The sequence below is a fragment of the Hoplias malabaricus genome, chromosome 1 (genome assembly GCF_029633855.1).
Source record: "Hoplias malabaricus isolate fHopMal1 chromosome 1, fHopMal1.hap1, whole genome shotgun sequence".
In the NCBI taxonomy this organism is placed as follows: Eukaryota; Metazoa; Chordata; class Actinopteri; order Characiformes; family Erythrinidae; genus Hoplias; species Hoplias malabaricus.
Genome location: NC_089800.1, coordinates 87,229,556 through 87,249,269, shown reverse-complemented (window position 1 = coordinate 87,249,269; position 19,714 = coordinate 87,229,556). Strand labels below are relative to the sequence as shown.

Sequence of the window (19,714 nt, the reverse complement as noted above, 5' to 3'; positions counted from 1 at the left end):
ACACTACGTACAAACAGGCCTTTTTTTTTTAAATCCATATTCACGATTCACTTGCAAGAGCCCACGGAACACCCCTCTGGGTCCTGGAACACTTATTTGGCTTTTACTGATACGTGAAGATGTGACGCGTCCTTTCGGTGGAAGATGTAATGTGTCGAATACTGGATCGAGATGGAGAGAAATCTGGAAGCTTTTTGTCGTCTTTACGTGCATTGTATCAGCGTTATCGTCCTGGCGTGGGGCAGTCCAGTCTGTGGTGGCGTTCTCCTGCTCTACCGGGGGTGGGGGTTGGGGGGGGGGGGGGGGGTCTGGGAGTTTAGAGGTTGTCTCCTGGTTGGTACTGTGGCTCAGTGGCAGTGAAGTAGTCCTCCAGGAAGGCCTGCAGGTACTCGAAGGTGGGTCTCTCCTCTGGGTCTCTCTTCCAGCACTGCAGCATGAGCTCATGCAGAGAGATGGGGCAGTCCTGAGGGCACGGCATCCTGTAACCACGCTCCACCTGCTCCAACACCTCCCTGTTGTTCATCCCTAAAAACCAAGCCCAGAGATACACATTAGGACATTTGTATTAGAATCTCTATTAAACATTCATTCATTCATTGTCTGTAACCCTTATCCAGTTTCTCCTGTGGGAGAAAACCTGAACAAACGGAGGAAATCCACGCAGACACAGAGAAAACACACCACACTCCTCACAGACAGTCACCCGGAGAAAACCCACGCAGACACAGAGAGAACACACCACACTCCTCACAGACAGTCACCCGGAGGAAACCCACACAGACACAGAGAACACACCACACTCCTCACAGACAGTCACCCGGAGGAAACCCACACAGACACGGGGAGAACACACCACACTCCTCACAGACAGTCACCCGGAGCGGGAATCAAATCCACAACCTCCAGGTCCCTGGAGCTGTGTGACTGCGACAGTACCTGCTGCGCCACCGTGCCGCCCCAACTTTATTTTTTCTAAATACTATTATTTATTTTATTTTTTTTTGCGGGTGCCGTGTGCCTTCTCAGCCACCGTAGTGCTAGGCAAAACAAGGAAGCAGCATGGGCTATGTACAGGCATGCAAGTCTAGTAGGCTACGGGGGGGTGTAGTTTTGTGTTACGGTGTTTGTTGTTAAAGTATGTAGGATGAAGAAAAAGAAATCCACCCACCTCCGCTGAATTTGAAAGCAACCATTTGGAAACACTTTGGAAAAAAAATCGAATCGAGACCCCAAGAATTGATTCTGAATCGAATCGTGGGATTCCCAAAGATTCGCAGCTCTATTAAATGTGTGTACATTTACAGAATGGCACTGAGTGGGGGAAACTGAGTAAATGGTTCAACTGTGAATGAGTTTCACTAAGAAAATAAAAAGGTTAATACCCTGTGTAAAGGAGTGTGCAGTTCTACCCTGACCGTATGATAAAGTTATAAACGTTACCAGGATAGGGCACGCGTCCTTTGGTCACCAGCTCCGTGAGCAGTATTCCGAATGACCACACGTCTGATTTAATGGTAAACCGTCCGTAGAGAGCGGCTTCTGGTGCCGTCCACTTGATGGGGAACTTTGCACCTGAAACAGAACCGAAACTTAGGTGATGGCCCAGTCTTAATATTGGACACAGTGCTTCAGAGTGAGCATTCGTTAAATTGAAAAACACAGCCAAATAAACAATAAAGGCTTTCGTGACCTTATTTTTTCATAACGAAGGCATTACAGATGTTGTTTTAGGCATAAGAGGGTTTTACAAACATCTTACATACGTCTACCATTGAATCCTTGAATGTGTAGAATACTTAAAATAAAGTGATATTCTGAAACTGAGTGTAACTTTAATGTTTAAAGAGAGAGCCCTCACCTTGTCGAGCTGTGTACTCGTTGTCCTCGATCAGTCGGGCGAGTCCGAAATCAGCGATCTTACACACCAAGCTGTCTCCCACGAGGATGTTTGCCGATCTCAGATCCCTGTGGATGTAGTTCATCCTCTCGATGTAAGCCATGCCTGCAGCAACCTGAGAGAGAGAGTGTTTGTTGTTTATTATTCAGACCACTGCTCTCAGCACAGTTCAGCTTCTGCTCATTGAACACGAGTCCAGATCTTACCTGAGCCGCCATGTCCACTAGGTTCGGCAATTTAAGGCCTCGTCCTTCTCCATCCTTCAAAAAGTCCAGTAAACTCCCTGAAAATATGAACACACACACTTTTTGTCATGAAGAGGTAGATAAACTGTCAGAGAAGAAATATAAATATCCATATGTCTCTGTGTATCATACGTTATCAAATGTGTGTTTGAAAATAGACAACTTTTGAATGATTAGGCTGGAGTTCATTTCCCAGATCCACTCCCAAACTGACAGAAATACAGATATATTGAGTACAAAAGTACTAACGTGTAGTTAGTGCAACTTCTGAGAACATCCAGAGCCTCTCAGCAGAGGAACTGAAGAGTGTAACACTCTGTGCTTCTCTTTTTGGAACATTATGATCTAAAATAAAAAGCTAAGGCTCCAAAATCAGTGAAATATCGCAACAACAACACCCCCAGCATCACCATACACACACTGTCAAGCTACGCACACACACGCGCTACATGCAGCAATACCACACACCGTCACGCTACACGCGACACCACACACACACACACACTACACATGGCGCCACCACACACACCGTCACGCTACACCACACACACACACACGCTACACATGGCGCCACCACACACACCGTCACGCTACACACCGTGCCACCACACACACCGTCACGCTACACACTGCGCCACCACACACACCATCACGCTACACACCGAACCACCACACACACCGTCACGCTACACATGGTGCTCCCACACACACCGTCACCACACTACACACAGCGCCAGCACACATACACTGTCATCACCACACACAACATCACCGCACACACTACACATAGCACCATCACACTACACACATCACCGCACACACTACACACAGAAACGTGAATAAGGGGCTGAATATGAACGGAGGAACTGTAACAGAGGAAGAAATGGCTTCCTTTACATGCCACATTATCAAATATTCACTTAATTAATTATACATCTTTAGCATTACATCATATTAACAGACAGGAAAAGGCCCTGTAATGTTATTGGAACTGGAGTTTTAATAAGATTAATATTTTGAATATTAATCATCAGTTACAGTAACACATTGTTATTTTTACCTTTGCCCATGTATTCTGTGACGATGTAGATGGGTTCTTCAGAGACCACGGCGTATAGCTGCACTAACTTATCGTGTCTCAGTTTCTTCATAATCTGAGCCTCCTCCAGGAAAGACTCCGGAGACATTGTGCCTGGCTTCAAGGTTTTCACTGCCACTTTAGTGGTGCCATTCCAAGTGCCTGCAATTTAATGGGAAGATTGCATAATATGAGAAACAACCAAGCACTTAACAGGGAAATAAAGTCCTCGGCAGAAACCTAGCTCTACTTCCAATTACTTCTGCAGTTAGGATGCACTTTTTATACCTTATAAACCCATGAACAAGTCCCAAGATAGACATTCTGCAGTTCATTAATCCTATTAATGTACTAACGAGCTCCATCATCTCAGAGGCCAAGTTTATATACCTCCACCTTTCCGTTCTGTGAAACAGGTATATATCATAATGTCAGGACCAGCTGATTACTGCTTTATATAACAGATCATTGATTGTTTTTTAAGCTCTTCATCAAATCAAATCAAATGTATTTGTAGTGTTTTTACAACTGATGTTGTTACAAAGCAGCTTCACAGAATTCCAGTAATGACAAAGTTTTGACATGAAATATTTAAAGAATGTAAAAGATGTAAAAATCCCCAGGAGAGCGAGGCCAAGGGCGACAGTGGCAAGGAAAAACTCCCACAGAGCTGAGGAAGAAACCTTGGGAGGAACCAAGGCTCACACGGGGGGGACCTACCCTCCTCTGGTCAGAATGTTTTTGGTAATGCTGGGTTACTCTGCTAAAACACTTTTTGAAATTTTAAATATATATAATTTATTAACTGTTTACGTAACCTTACAGTAATAAATAAGCTAAATTTCCCTCTAATACTATTTCAGCTGGATTTAGTTTCAGTTCCTAGTCTTTATAAAGGTTTATCTTTCCGCAGATGCACACTGGCCTGCTATCGACAATATTATGCACATGTTCAGTTATATGGGGTGGCACTGTAGAGCAGCAGGTAGGTGTCGCAGTCACATAGCTCCAGGGACCTGGAGGTTGTGGGTTTCCTCCGAGTGACTGTCTGTGAGGAGTGTGGTGTGTTCTCTCTGTGTCCGCATGGGTTTCCTCCGGGTGACTGTCTGTGAGGAGTGTGGTGTGTTCTCCCTGTGTCTGTGTGGGTTTCCTCCAGGTGACTGTCTGTGAGGAGTGTGGTGTGTTCTCTCTGTGTATGCGTGGGTTTCCTCCGGGTGACTGTCAGTGAGGAGTGTGGTGTGTTCTCCTTGTGTCTGCATGGGTTTCCTCCGGGTGACTGTCTGTGAGGAGTGTGGTGTGTTCTCCCTGTGTCTGCATGGGTTTCCTCTGGGTGACTGTCTGTGAGGAGTGTGGTGTGTTCTCTCTGTGTCTGCGTGGGTTTCCTCCGGGTGACTGTCAGTGAGGAGTGTGGTGTGTTCTCTCTGTGTCTGCGTGGGTTTCCTCCGGGTGACTGTCTGTGAAGAGTGTGGTGTGTTCTCTCTGTGTCTGCGTGGGTTTCCTCCGGGTGCTCGGGTTTCCTCCCACACTCCAAAAACACACGTTGGTAGGTGGATTGGTGACTCAAAAGTGTCCGTAGGTGTGAGTGTGTGAGAGAATATGTGCTGCTCTGTGACGGACAGGCACCCCCTCCAGGGTGTGTTCCTGACTTGCGCCAAGTGATTAAGGACGCACCACGACCCTGAATTAGATAAGGAGTTACAGCCAATGAATGAATGAATGAATGTTTTGTCATGTGATCATAGGGCATTGATTTTCCCAAGTAAAAATAAGTTAACACATTCACCACAAAAACAAAATAAAATCTCACAATTTTCTTTGCTTAGGCCACATTTACAGGGATAACGGGCAGGGTTCTGTGATCAGACGTTTCTTAATTAAACGTTCTCAATCTTTCTCAGTTTAGTATGGACCTAGTTAACAAAGCTAATTAAATTAATTAATCAAACAATCAATCAATCAATACTTTTCAAACACACACAATAAAACGTAAACAAATATAATATTAACAAACGAAATAAATGGAAAAATAAATAATAATAACTGATGAGGATAATCATAATAATAGCAATTAAAGAAATACACACCCATCCAGACTTCTCCAAACTGCCCATTGCCGAGGCGCTTGATGAGCTGCAGAGACTCGCGAGGGATCTCCCACACATCTTTGGTTTTCACAGAGAGGTCGGCCAGCCGAGGCATGCCTTTGTGGCACGGGACGATTAAACGACAACAGAGTCCAGCAGCCCTCGCTGTGTATAAATGCACACAGACATAGACAGAGACAGACAGAAACAGAATCACAAACAGACACACACACACACGCACAGAGACAGCCAGAGAACCCTCGTTAGACAACACTGTGAGAAAATCAACGACATTAGTAACAATGGACACTCAAAACCCTGGCAGGGTCATCTATTTCCTCACACGTTTTCTGTTAAAATACTTTAATACGGCACTGGTCTGCGGTCAGCTGAGTGCGATTTACCCGAATAATGCTGCACGAGCTGCTGGAGTGTCTCAAACTGAGCCCTGGTGGTGATGTAGTAGCCTCCGTTGTCAAGCTTTCGTATCTTGTAGTGTTTCACGTGATCTCCTTTGATATCGTCCCAGTCCTGGATGGACAGGGAATACGCACCTGGACAAGTGAGAGGAGAACGGGACATCAAATAAAATCTCGGTCAGGACACAACAGGGTCTCCTATTACATACATTTAACTTAGAGATTAAATTGTTCAGCTGCTAAAAAACATAAAAATATTGTGAAATAAGCTTTCTTTAGAGTAGTTTTAGACTTAGTGTTAAACCAATGGTCAATACACAATGGACCAGAAGGAAAGGTTCAGTCCCAAAACCTAGTGAGGTGTCTACATCAGTGTGCATGCCACCGACACGTAGGCTGTCCCTATTCTTAGATACCTTAAATAAACTGCCTACTGAGATACCTTAACCTGGCCGAATCGAGCCGTTCCTCAGCAGCTAAGGCGATCCCATGATGCAAAGCAAGCACAACTCCCGTCTATTTCACTCCTCTTCCAGAGCAAAAACAATTAAAACCAAGATAAAAACAGGAACAGCAGAGTTCAAGGCGCTGACACACTGAGACAACGCTAGCAGCTGAGGTAATAAACACTTGTCTCATGCAGTGACACAACTGCTCTCCAACTACAGCATCACAATAATCTGCCTTCCTACGAGAGACGTCGGTTAGGGTGCTCCCGACTTACGAAGCTGCCTATGGAGTCAGTGCCTACTTGGGTAGCTCACTAGGTTATGGGCTAGACATCATTGTTCCTTGTTATTTAATATTCATCATTTAAATACAGATTGCTCTTTACTCTTCTTAAGAAGAAGAATCACTGCTTTATTATTCCCCAAGGCAAAATTAAGTCTCTGTATTTATCCCACCCGTGTGAGGGAAAACACACACACAAACACCAGTGAGCACACAACCAGAGCGGCAGGCATCCAGCCATAGCGCCCAGGGAGCAGTTGTGGTTAGGGGATGTTGGGGGCTGTGCCTTCACACCCCCTCCCCCATCTTTCCTAACGGCCCCAGGGATTGAATCAGTGACCTTCTTCTCCCAGGCTTTCTTCTCTAGCCTTTAGTCCATGGCATCTCCGTAATAACTAGCTGCTGCCCTGTACAGTGTATACACATGTAATGATCCAGCAGGAGTGGTTCAAAAAAATGTTTAGCCACCTCCTGTGAAGTTATCACCTTGGAGATAAGGTTTTGTCCTGGTGGCATCTCCCTTTCTCTCTCTCTCTCTACAATCATTATCCACTTTAGTAGCTCCGCAGACCATACAGGAGGACCTTTCAGTTCTACAGCTAAAGATTGTAGCCCATCTGTTGCTCTGCATACGTCGTTAGCCCCCTCTCGCCCCTGTTCTCAATGGCCAGGACCCCCACAGAGCAGGGACTGTTTGGGTGCAGCGCTGCAGTGACACTGACGGAGCAGTGTTAATGTGTGAGACAGAAGCTCATCTGTTGATGCGCATATTTCCGCATAGTTGCAGGGGATATTTTGAGTTAGTGGCCTACTCTCGGTCCAACACTTTGGCGTCTCTGATCTGTGTAATCCAGTCATACAAGAGGAATAATACACAAGAACACCACCACAACTACAGGGTCACTGCAGCACTGAGAATGATCCACTCCCCAAATCATATCTGGTCTCTGGTGGTCCTGTGGGAGTCTTGACAATTGAAGAACAGTGTGAAGGGGGTTAACAGAGTATGCAGAGCAACAGATAGATTACATTATGAATATGTAGAGTGGCAACCTGTATGCAAACAAGGGGACAATATAGTGTGTATATATACAGAGAGAGATAGACAGAGAGATAGAGACAGAGATAGAGATAGAGGGATAGAGATAGAGAGATACAGATAGAGAGATAAAGAAAGAGACAGAGAAAGAGACAGAGAAATAGAGACAGAGAGAGAGAGAGAGATAGATATAGAGGGATAGAGATAGAGAGACAGAGATAGAGACAGAGAGAGAGAAATAGAGAGATACAGATAGAGAGATACAGATAGAGATATAGAGATAGAGAGACAGAGATAGAGACAGAGAGAGAGAAATAGAGAGATACAGATAGAGAGATACAGATAGAGAGATACAGATAGAGATATAGAGATAGAGAGACAGAGAGAGAGAGACAGAGAGAGAGAGAGACAGAGAGATAGAGATAGAGAGAGAGAGATAGAGATAGAAATAGAGAGAGAGAGAGAGAGACAGAGATAGAGAGACAGAGAGAGAGAGACAGAGAGAGAGACAGAGAGATAGAGATAGAGACAGAGAGAGAGAGAGATAGAGATAGAAATAGAGAGAGAGAGAGAGAGAGAGAGAGATAGAGATAGATAGACAGATACACACAAAATGAAGTCTACTTGTTATTCAACCACTAAAAGGCTCCTGGAAATTCATGTACCAAAAGCTGAAGCATGGATTTTTGCACATGCTGGTTACCTTTAGTGGTTTCACTCTCTCTGATGAGAAAAGTGCCCCTGGGGTTTCCATTAGACAGCAGCTGCCTCTCTGCATCCTTACGACCCAGTTTACCAAAGTACCAACTGAAAACAGAGACCCCCCCGAAAAAACAGGTATGACTTTGGTTTAACGGCCGTCGTGTGCCAGGGTTACGTTATTTGATGCTTGTTAAAAATATAAAAAGGAAATGGACATAGTACAAGCTGTAAAAAAGCATATAATCTTAGCACAGAAAATAGCTTGGTTTGTTATTTCTCTTGGGCCTCTGGCACACAGAAATTGAACTCACTCTTCCGCCTGGATGGAGTCTACTGGAGCCACGTAATTACTGGGTATATATCCGGTTCCACCTGTAGTGAGAGAGCGAGCCTCCCACCAGTCTCCCTCCCTGAAAGAAAGAAAGAAGAACAAATGCTGCTGGACAAATAGTCTGTACGTCAATAAGAGAGGAGACTAACTGCTTAGGTTATACTCCTGAGACTTCATGTGTCAGACTAACGTTTCTGAGCAGAGGAACAGGAGAGTAGCTGCTGCTGCTGCTTAATGGTGGCAGCTCAGGGCATATTCACCACTAATCTATACTTACAGTCCTTTGGGGTATTTACCAAGCCAAGAGTTTCCATTTAGCTTCACTTTTTGGGCCAAAACTGAAGCGTCCAACAGCAGTAGAGAACTTAATAATATACTCCATAACTCTACACAACAGATCTGTCTTTACTGATCCTAAAGTTAACTGCATTAATATTAAAGTCAAACCCTGTGATTATCAACGGCAAATCCTCTGTGTATCATGTTCCTAATTCAGAATAAATACATTTCTTATTTACTCACATAAACAGGGCTTTATTTATTAGTTATTTACTCATCTTTGGTTTCTCAGAGATATAGAGATAGAGGGAGAGAGAGAGATAGAGAGATAGAGGGAGAGATAGAGATAGAGATAGAGATAGAGGGAGAGTTAGAGATACAGATAGAGGGAGAGATAGAGATAGAGGGAGAGAAAGAGATAGAGAGATAGAGGGAGAGAGAGATAGAGGGAGAGAGAGAGAGAGATACCGATAGAGAGATAGAGGGAGAGAGAGAGATACCGATAGAGGGAGAGATAGAGGGAGAGATAGAGGGAGAGATAGAGAGAGAGATACAGATAGAGAGATAGAGATATAGAGATAGAGGGAGAGAGAGAGAGATAGAGGGAGAGATAGAGAGATACAGATAGAAAGATAGAGGGAGAGAGAGAGATAGAGGGAGAGATGGAGAGATAGAGATAGAGTTAGAGATAGAGAGATAGAGGGAGAGATAGAGTTAGAGATAGAGAGAGAGATAGAGAGATAGAGGGAGAGATACAGATAGAGACAGAGAGAAAGAGGGAGAGAGAGATAGATAGACAGATAGATAGAAGTTAACTGCATTAATATTAAAGTCAAACCCTGTGATTATCAACGGCAAATCCTCTGTGTATCATGTTCCTAATTCAGAATAAATACATTTCTTATTTACTCACATAAACAGGGCTTTATTTATTAGTTATTTACTCATCTTTGGTTTCTCCGCTCTGAGGTTTATATTATTATTGTTGTTATAACTATAAGATAAATACATGAAGAGTTATTCCAACTACGATGGAGTACGAACAGAATGGGTTAATACGTTTATATTACATAACTAAAGTGTCTCTGTTTCTTATTATGGGGTGTTAAAGGGACACTCCCCCAGTTCTTCATCTGTTGTAAACGTGCCTGCGCTCCTCCCGCAGCTGTGCCATAAAAGTCTCTAAAGTGAGAGTTTTCAGATCTACAGACAGTCACTGCCCTCCTCTGAAGGTAGGAGCTGTTTCGGAGGAGGAGCTGTTTTGGGTTTTGGGTTCTGGGTGGACTGTTATAAAATACGTTTTTTCTGTTGGCAGGATCTCTATCATACGTGTATTAATTATCTGCGTGATGAATGCTGGGTAATACCAATAATATGTTAGAAGTCAGTTTTAGAGCCTGATGTTCCTGAAAATGCATCTCGGTCTAAACCCAAAAGCCTTGTTCTGCTTCAGAGTAAAAACAAATACAGAAATGTATTGTTCAATGAACAGAAAAGGTGTTAGAAATCAATAACACTAAGCCTTAAACCTTGGTACTCTCCTGGATTGCCTTGAAATAACTTTATACTCACGTGCTGTTGAGAATCTGGAATTTTTCTCCTTTCCTGAAACTGAGGTCATCCTCTGTCCTTGCCTCATAATCATAAAGTGCTACAAACAGTGTAACTCCTGCAGAAGAGACAGTGAAGGAGAGGTAATGATACTGAAGTAAGAGAAGTTCCTCAAAACGAAAGACTGACAAAAATATCAACAAGAGTCTGAAAAGGTCAAGAAAAAAAAAAAAAAAAAATTACTTATATTTTAGATTCACTCTTTTTTTTTTTTTAAACCTGTCGATTGATTTGAGCATATAACATTTACATTTTACAAAGTCCCATGTTTTCACAGGAAACCAAACGTGGCCTTAAAGGTTAAGCACCAGCTCTACGGAAGTGTCAAATAAATAAATACAGTGGAGTTTGAGTTCCTAACTTGTGTTTATTGATAGTCAGAAAACATGTTATTTCTTAGTAATTCAAGGAATAAGGTTTAAAAGACCATTGGTCCCCCCCCCCAACGGTGTTGGGAAACTCTAATAGGCGTCTTGCCTGTGACGTAGATGGTGGACAACAACTCTAGAAGCTGCACTTAATTTAATGCAAAATGACGAAAAGGTGTGTTGTTTTTGGCTGCAATCATTCAATGTACAGTGGGACATCTGTGCACAAATGGCCCAAAGATCCCAAAATATCCAGAAAATGGACTAAATTTGTCCACTTTAAACGGGCACTTTGGAAAGGACCATCCGCTCACTCCGTTATCTGTAGCTCATTTCACTGGCGCTTTTCCAACAATATGGGCATGTAAGGACACCAACGAAAGGTGTTGAAGAGCCTCTGTAACATGGAGGTAAACAGGGTAAGGACACTCACTTCGCCTGTTTTAGTTGGTGTTAGTTAACGTTAGCTTGACTCGCTAAACTCGGTGCTCAGATTATACTCGGCTACGTAGCTGCATTACGGAGGTTTATAGTGTCGGATGAATTCGAGTTCGACTTCGATCACATTTACAAGAATAACGGTACCTCTAAATTTGAGTTTAGCTTATTGCTAGGCTATTGTCATGAATAATGTTGGTTATTTAGCTAGATACTGTCATAACAGTCAGTCATAACGGTGTTTTACCGCGGCGTTGTTCAGCTGTTGTCCACCAGTGACGTCACGGCTGCGTTCAAGAATTTCCGTAGCGAGCTCTAGTTTTTACGTCAATTTAATAAAATTGTCAGTTTTAAAGCAAATTAAGCTGATATTTTCATTTTAATTCATACTTATATCTGTCAGTAACTACAATAATGTGGAATATTCATGGAGGTCCATTAAGTGGTGCTTAGCCTTTAAAAACGTCTAACACAAATACATATTATTCTGGAATTATAAATAACCATAATAATAGGGTCAAATATATGATGAATGATATAACAATCACGACAGCAATAGTCATCGTTCTACTAGAGTGTGACTATAAACACAAGTATCTTTCACTACTGATTATAACACATAGATTATAAATTGACCTGTTCCCCCGCGAGAGCGCAGGGTTCCCGAGTGTGAGGATGAGTTGACCCCCCCGAAAACGGTCACTCCCTGGCTGACCGGAGCGTGGAAGTTGTTGTAGTTGGGAATGGCGGTGACTCCGAAGCTGGGGTAGTGCTGGGGGGTGGGGTCGGCTCCATATCTGTACCCAGTGTGCTGCGAGATGCTCGTCTCTCTCTCGTCCGTCAGTTTAGTTGCCTCTTTGTCCTTACATTGTACACAGCCCATTATCTAGATTCTGTGAATGGAGGGAAGCAACACAAGCACTTAATTATTTATGCAAACACGCTCTGACTTACATCTGCAGGGCATTTAATGACAGACACACTGTCTATCAAATATTGACATTGGGTTAATATCAGTGCATTACTGCATTAAAACTGATACTTGTTGTTTTCGTAATCTCATTTGAATTTTAAATTTCGACCATGGGCTTGGATGTCAATTGCCCACACCTATGCCCGGAAGTGTGTGTGAGTGACTGGGTGAGTGTGTGACGTCCTGTGATGGACTGTTGCCCTGTCCAAGGTGTGTTTCTGCTTTGAGCCAAGTGGTTCTGGGTAGACTCCAGACTCCAGTTTTAAATGAAGCCTTTAGAGAAGATGAATGACTGAGTGAACTCTGGTCACAGATATCAGGGTTTTATTAAATGCAGTATAGCAAACTCTGAAAATGTTCAATCACAATATTCTGTTACTCTGAAGCAGACAATATTCCACCATTAAAAATTCACAAAAGTCACTGTCAAGCACAGACTCCACGCTGATAAAATGAATGGAGCCTTTATTTGACTATAATCAGAGTTTAATGTGGTCATTTAGTGCTGGGAGATACTGAGATCTATTTAACAATATATCTGATACACAATGAACATCACGTCTATGATTCAGCGGGGCCATAAAATAACAGCGCACGTGTCATTAGACTGTTTTGAAAGAACAATTCTGAACAATTTGTGCTTTGTGTCTGATTAATCTTCACTGTACTGTATAATGCTTAAGTGGGTGATATGTTAAACCCTACACAGGAGGTCCTCGGGTTACGTCAGTCCCGAGTTACGGTGTTTCGTGGTTACGACACATCTTCCATTTACTGTATAAAGCCTTGTTTCGACTTAAGTGGTTTTGCGTCGTAAACGTCGCAACGTGAACTTCGTGTTTGGTGTGCACGGCGGAAGAATACACGGTTACGCGGCTCGGGACCGAGGAGGATAGGTGTTAGGATAGGATAAGTGCTTACAGCATGTTATTTACGTACAGTATGTACGTATGTTCCGACTTACACCGAAAATCGGTTTACGACGCGACGTAGGAACGGATCAACGTCGTAAGTCGAGGACCCCCTGTACACATGTTAAGATGGAAGTCAAAATAAACTAAAAGGTACCATCAGAGCCAAATCCTTTCAGGGTCATTTTCCCCAAACTGTGCAGCACTGCACTTCTTTGTAATGAAATGACATTCAACACGGTGTAATTTTAAGAAACAACAATAGATTTAAAATCTGATAATGAAATACTTTAAAATGTTTAACCAACTACCTTTAACATGCCTATGTATTTTTAAATGAATCACTGACACAGGTAAAACCTTCCTAACTTAAAACCATTGCCTACAACTATAGCTTTACTTTTATTCTTTAGTGTGAGGGATTCCTCTGAGCACCTTATATCCCAGAATTAATTTTTACTTTACCAGTTAACAGTTAAACATTTAGAGATAGGCCTAAATAGGCATGCAAACACAGTTAAAGACAGTCAGAAAGAGACTGATTTGTTGACATTGTTTGCCCAAAGTCCAAGGCCAAAATTAACATAGGCAAAGGTTTTTTGACATCATTTGGGGGATTTCAGCTGCTTTAAAGTTCTCCCATTGTAGACACAGATGTTCAGTTGTGCACACGGCTTCTATAACCTCAATGGAGAAGCATTATGTGAATTGGGAGAAGCAGCACATGAGTCTAAGGTCAGCACGACCAATGCCCAAATGCCAAAAGTGGGTAAAAAGCTCAGCACTTGACTCTGTAGAACTGAAACTGATGTATCCATCCAATACATGTGGGATGAGTTGAAGTGGTGTTTGTGCTCCAAAACTAATCACCCAACATCAGCTTATGACTCTCTAATGGCTCCATCAAGTCTTCACAGCTAATAGTGACCATGCTGTGTTTCCACTTTTCTTCCTGCTTTATATTTTCAAGAAATATTCTGATGAAAAAAAAATGGAATTAACTTAAATTATATTAAAGTCTAACAGGTTGACACACGTGTCATTATCAACCAGCACTCTGACCGGTGCCATTGAGTTCTGATTAATTACAGTAATCTAGCGATTTAACCTGGTTTAAATGGGCGGAGTGGATGACAAAACCATTCAGTCATATACTCCATTAACCATCACAGAATCATCACAGAATGCCTGGGCTGGCTACAACCAGCTGTTTTTAAAACTGTTTCATATGGGGATCAATTATGTGCCAAAATATTTGAGAGAAAAATATCAAGTTTTGAGTCAAAACTCCAGCCAATCAAAGATGTCTAGAGGCTGTACCTGTCATTGCACCAATCATGACATGGTCTCTTAAGCGCCTTTGTTTCCCAATCAATTGGTGGATACACTGCCATGGTATTGACCCAAGCTTGCTCCCAACTAGTGATGTATGACTTTCACAACTCTCAACTCATTGGAATCCAACGCTTAACTCCATTTAATCTGAACCAATGTGTGTATAATTAATCCTGCCTTCTTTATCCAAGACCACACCAGAGTAAAAGATAAAGAGATGGAATTAAAGAGGCTTTACCCAACTTAAAGACTGTACATTACATATTTGTCGTATATATATATATATACACATATATATATCATTATGGTAAGTATGCCAGGTTCTGTCATTCAGTATGTGCTCAAAAATGCACTACTTGAAATAAATTCACTCCAAATGTTACGTCTCTCAGAATCATTGGCCAAGAGCTCATTCTGACTCGCTGACCTTTTTCAGAGCTGAAGAATTGAAGACAGGGAACTCCACATCAATGGATTCCAAGACACTGGCTCCGTGTCACTTTAAGTAACCTTTTTAACATGAGCTCAATGACTAGCTAACGATCACAGCATCAAATTAAATTGGAAATGATATAAAGGTAACAGGTATAATGTAATGAGAATTGACAACTCTTAGCCAAGATTCACAGAAGGTGTTCTGGTTGGTCACTGTGGATGTCAGCAGCTGAGAGCTGGGGTCGAATCCAGAGAATTCATACATCACCAGTTACAAAAAGAGAGGTTTACAAAATTCAAGTCTGAGTCAAGTCACAAGTCTTTAGACTAGAGTCCAGGTGAAGTCTCAGATTTCTTTTACTCACAAAAACATGACAGTATCGGTTTGCACTTTTTAAATTATTTTGTCTTCGGCAGATAATACAAATACAATGTGATAACTCTCAAACAGGACAGTATGTAAATTTGTATGTAAATTATATGTGCTCCCACTAAAGCTATGCTACACTGCTCTGTTTACACTTTGTTCACCAATATCATGCACACAGATGGTGACACACCAAATCTGGATGATGATTGAGAGACTCTTAGTCATAAGGCACAAGTAACAAGTCAAGTCTGAAGTCTATTTCTATGCGACTTAAGTGTGATTCGTATTCGAGCCGCTAACTCGAGTGCCCATCTCTGGCTACAAGCACAGACGACTCAACACCACGGCAATCCAGGCACCAATTGGTTGGAACAGAGGTCCCACGATTGGTGCAAACGTTCCAATGATTTGTGTTGAGAAGATGCCACCTGGGAAATGTTTGTGGAGTTCACAGTTAAACCAGTGTGCAATGTATCTGAGATTTGAACATGGAGAGTGTTGTTGTGATGGGCCTCGAAAAGGCAGCAATTGTTGTTGACCGGGTTTTCCAGTTTTGCTAGAAACCTGTGTTCGTGTAGCACCATGGGGTCCTGTCCAAATTTGATATTCTTCACGTCAACACTTTGGCACCAAATGTTTTCTATAGTTTCACCTCTATGGCAGCAACGCTAAGGCCAAAAGATGGAAACCTAATGCATGCAGAAGGAAAATGCAAACAGATGTCTAGTAAACATACCACAGAGAGCACTGGGGTACCACACTGGAGTATTCGCATTCCATTCAATTAAAGATGGAGTGAAAACATCTATGATTGGCTCCGTTCAAAACCAGGCCTGAGTGGGAAGAAAGAGAGGGGTTAACGTCTTTCTATATGACTTATACAGTTTGAAATACATCACATTGTGTACGGAAACTGCATCAGATTAAAGCCTGTTTGCTACATGCATCATCTTGAGACCTTTTTAACTGAAATGTTTTAACTTCCAAACTTAGTTCTGAGGACCTGCTTTTATGTAAAATCACCCAGAACTGCTTTAGGCAATGCCCAAATTTAATTAGAGGTTTAATCCCAGGATTCCTGGAGCTATAAAGCTTTTGCCTAGTAATCTATGGTCAGTAATGTGAGTGCCATATGTTCTGAGCCTGTTGTTTGTACCTAAACATACAGAATTGCAGCCTGTTGGGTGGACGTTTAATTTACAATCCATCTGAGCAAAACATCCCCTTCTGCCAGATTTGATCAACTTCTTAAAAAAAATGATAAAGATCTGGTTAAGGCTTAAGAAAGAGTTGAAACCTGAAGGGCTGCAAAAGGCCTGGAGTTTTTCTACGCCGCCCGCAGTAATTTCTTATCACTGATTGGTTGTCTGAGATAGGAAAGGTCTACTCAGCCTGAAAATTGTGATTTATATTGAGATTAGTTTCTACAAATTAGGGCTCAGGCCTAGTATTTTAGCCAAGAAGAACAGAATATCCACTTATTTTCGGGCTGGAGGCTTGAGTAGTGTGCACGGTGTGTTAGAGGATCAATCTGTCATGGTTGTGAAGTCACAGCACATGGGTTTTTGTTTTGCTTTTGAATGGTCTCCGATTACTACAGGAAGTTCACAAAACCACACTGTTACTAATGTGATCTCGATGGAAGAACAATTAAAGCTGAATGCGTACTACTACTACCACCCAAAAAAAGGGCACAATGTATAGGGAACATAGTAAAGACAAAATGTGTGTGAAATACAATTCATTAGTGACCTACAATCACATTTATAGCACTTGGCAGACTCTCTTATCCACAGTTCTAATCATGTTACAGTGGTAGATAGCTGTAGTGTTAGGAGTCTGGCCCAAGGGCTCTTTTTTTGGTTGCAGTGTGATTTGCTTACCCAAACAGGGAACTGAACCCTAGCTTGTCTAGTATTGAAGGCAGTGTAATATTGCTGTGGAAGTTGTGTTAAATTGTACAGTAGTGACTGATCAAATTCATGATCCAATTAGGAATAGAGGCAATGTAAGACTAAAAAACTAGCCACAATCGTGTTCCAGTATAAAGGAATCACTCCTGAAATGTCTAGTCTATCACGATGAAGGACCAAGCCGCCAAAACTATAACCATTTAAGAACAACTTTCATTAATAAGCAATAGATTTTAGGTATTACACATTGTAAAGTGCATAATATTAACAAACAATTCATGAAATCTAGACAAATCAGTGTATGTAAAAGCCAATTTAATGCTTATTCCCTTCAACATAATTGACCTGAATACAAGTCCTTTGCCACTGTATAAAAATCCAGATTGTTACCAGCGTGAAGTTCAAAACCCAGGATCTGTCAGGGCATGGGTAAACCGTACAACAGGAACAGCGCTCGGATACAGTCACAGACCCACACATTTTGGACCCAAATATGCTTCTTTCTAAGCAATGTCTTTTTCAGGACTGCTTATTTAAATATGCATTCTGAATGTGTTAAGTGCACAGATTACAGCAATACAGCCAAAGACAACACGGCTGAAGCTGTAAACCACTGAAACCAACAGCAACAATAAAATACTAATTAAAACAATTAGTGTTTCCTTTTCTCAAAGGTTTTACTAAAGACGCCCTTCAGTGAAAATTAAGTTTTTTATCTTTTTAAAGCACCATTTCTGGTTGAAAACTGCAGCATTCCAAAAGCATGGATTGAGGCAGCCAAGGTTTCTTACATCACAAACCTGATACCCAATCACATCGACTTGTGGGGTGGGACTTTCACGCTCCAGGTGAGTGGCAAAGACATGGTGGGAATAGGGACTGAGATTATGTGCATATTTATATTGACTTTAAAGCATTAGGGCACGTATTCTTTTGGGAATTATTGCGAATTATATCACTTTGACCAAAAAAATAGACTGGCTTTTATGAGTTTAAATAACGATCAAAAAGACTATGTGTTAAAAAGTGTAATGAAGTGGTAAACATGCAGCTTTTGTTGTAATGTACTCTAGATAGTGATATTGGAAAGAACTTATATTTATAACTAAATACCTACAAGGTAATAAAAACAAAACCATTTTCAATTTAATATCAGATCAATGTGAAGTGCAGAGCTGGTGACTTTCTGTTCTTATTATCAAATCACACAATGTTCTAGCTGTAATTTTAGAGTCTTTCCCCTCTGAAGTGTGGGTTTTCACGTGTAGTTTTTAGATCTCAGCTCCAATAAGACTCACTACCCCTCAGGAATAAACAGTGAACGCTGAACTACATCCACAGCACATTCAGGGCCTTCCATCCCCTCCATCCATTTTCTAACAATTAGTGACACTCGCAGACATCACCCACAGCCAGTCTCTCTCTCTGTCTCTCTACAGCCTCCGTCTCTTCCAATGCAGATTTCAGACGGACATATTTTAACCTGTCAAACACAAGACTGCATGCAAACGTCAAACAATGCATCACACACATTGAGGCTTTTAAAAATGCACAAAACGCAGAAAAGACCGAGCGAATCGTGGCACTCTGGGTGTTATCGTCTGCCCGGCGCCGTGCTGTGATTCACTGCGTTGAAATCAGATGACCAGAGCCATGCGATTTCTTTTATTTCTCGCCACAGAGCCCTTATTCTTCTCAATTGTATCCATGAGGCCATTTCAGCTGCGCATCAATCCCTGCTGCAAGAGAGCTGCACTGAGCATCTCCACGTCCTCTACGGATAAACCAGCCCCGTTCCCCTCTGAGGGAAAGGCTCGCGGGCAACATCACGCCATTTCCCACTCGGAACGGGGGTAAACAGACCGGCTTCTGTGTCATAAAATGTCCCCGTCCACCCACAGTATTTTAATGAGCTCGCGTTTCTAGCCATAGGAGACGAGCCTGCTGCGCCAAGTGCATTCAGAACGCCAGACCCGTCGAGGGAGGAAAGAAATAACGAATAAAACAAACCGCTCACCGAATCACGAAGCCGTCCGGACCGTTTCGGGAGCTCACGCCTACAGCAGCCTCGGTAGTTCATGAGCAGGCGTGGGCCTCTACGTTTAATATTTGTGGCCGTTTTCCTCGGTTAATCTTTAATGAAAAAATAACAACATTCCCCGCTGACGATTTCGTCTGCTCCTCAATCCAACGGACGATGGCGTTGCTGAGGCGGTTGGAAAGGGTGGGCCCGGCCAGTCACGGATTGACCGCCCTTTCAGCCAATCGTGGATCGGGAGACGCACATGCGCATTCGTGTTTCGTTCTAAACCCCGCCCTCCGCAGATTCCCTCTCCCACGCTGGGGCTGGATCTCAAACGGCTCCTTGCTCCCTACGTAGTGCACGTAGGTCTGGAAAATACGGGGATTTATTTCCTCTGCACGAAATACAGTATTAGAATAACTTACTTGTTTCTACTCATAATCCATTTTATCAGCTCCATTGGCAATATATGTGTTATTTGTAGTTTAATAATTTCAGGCTTCTTTATCCCCCCGTTCTCCCTGTTCTTTA

At 42.4% G+C, this 19,714-nt stretch overlaps 1 protein-coding gene across 2 annotated transcripts; it reads right to left on the bottom strand.

Moving 5' to 3' along the window:
- Positions 1–305: 305 nt before the first annotated feature.
- Positions 306–19,368, bottom strand: fyna (FYN proto-oncogene, Src family tyrosine kinase a). 2 transcript variants are annotated; one of them, XM_066675934.1, is made up of 13 exons: positions 19,178–19,368; positions 15,984–16,080; positions 11,860–12,116; positions 10,379–10,475; positions 8,508–8,606; positions 8,198–8,301; positions 5,709–5,858; positions 5,305–5,469; positions 3,203–3,382; positions 2,104–2,180; positions 1,859–2,012; positions 1,441–1,572; positions 306–525 (listed from the first exon to the last, which is right to left on the bottom strand). In XM_066675934.1, the coding sequence occupies exons 3-13, from the start codon at positions 12,104–12,106 to the stop codon at positions 317–319; spliced, it is 1,614 nt and encodes a 537-aa protein (XP_066532031.1). In that variant the 5' UTR covers positions 12,107–12,116; positions 15,984–16,080; positions 19,178–19,368; the 3' UTR covers positions 306–316. The 2 variants fall into 2 exon arrangements, with proteins under 2 accessions (XP_066532031.1, XP_066532033.1); XM_066675936.1 differs by lacking the exon at positions 15,984–16,080.
- Positions 19,369–19,714: the final 346 nt, after the last annotated feature.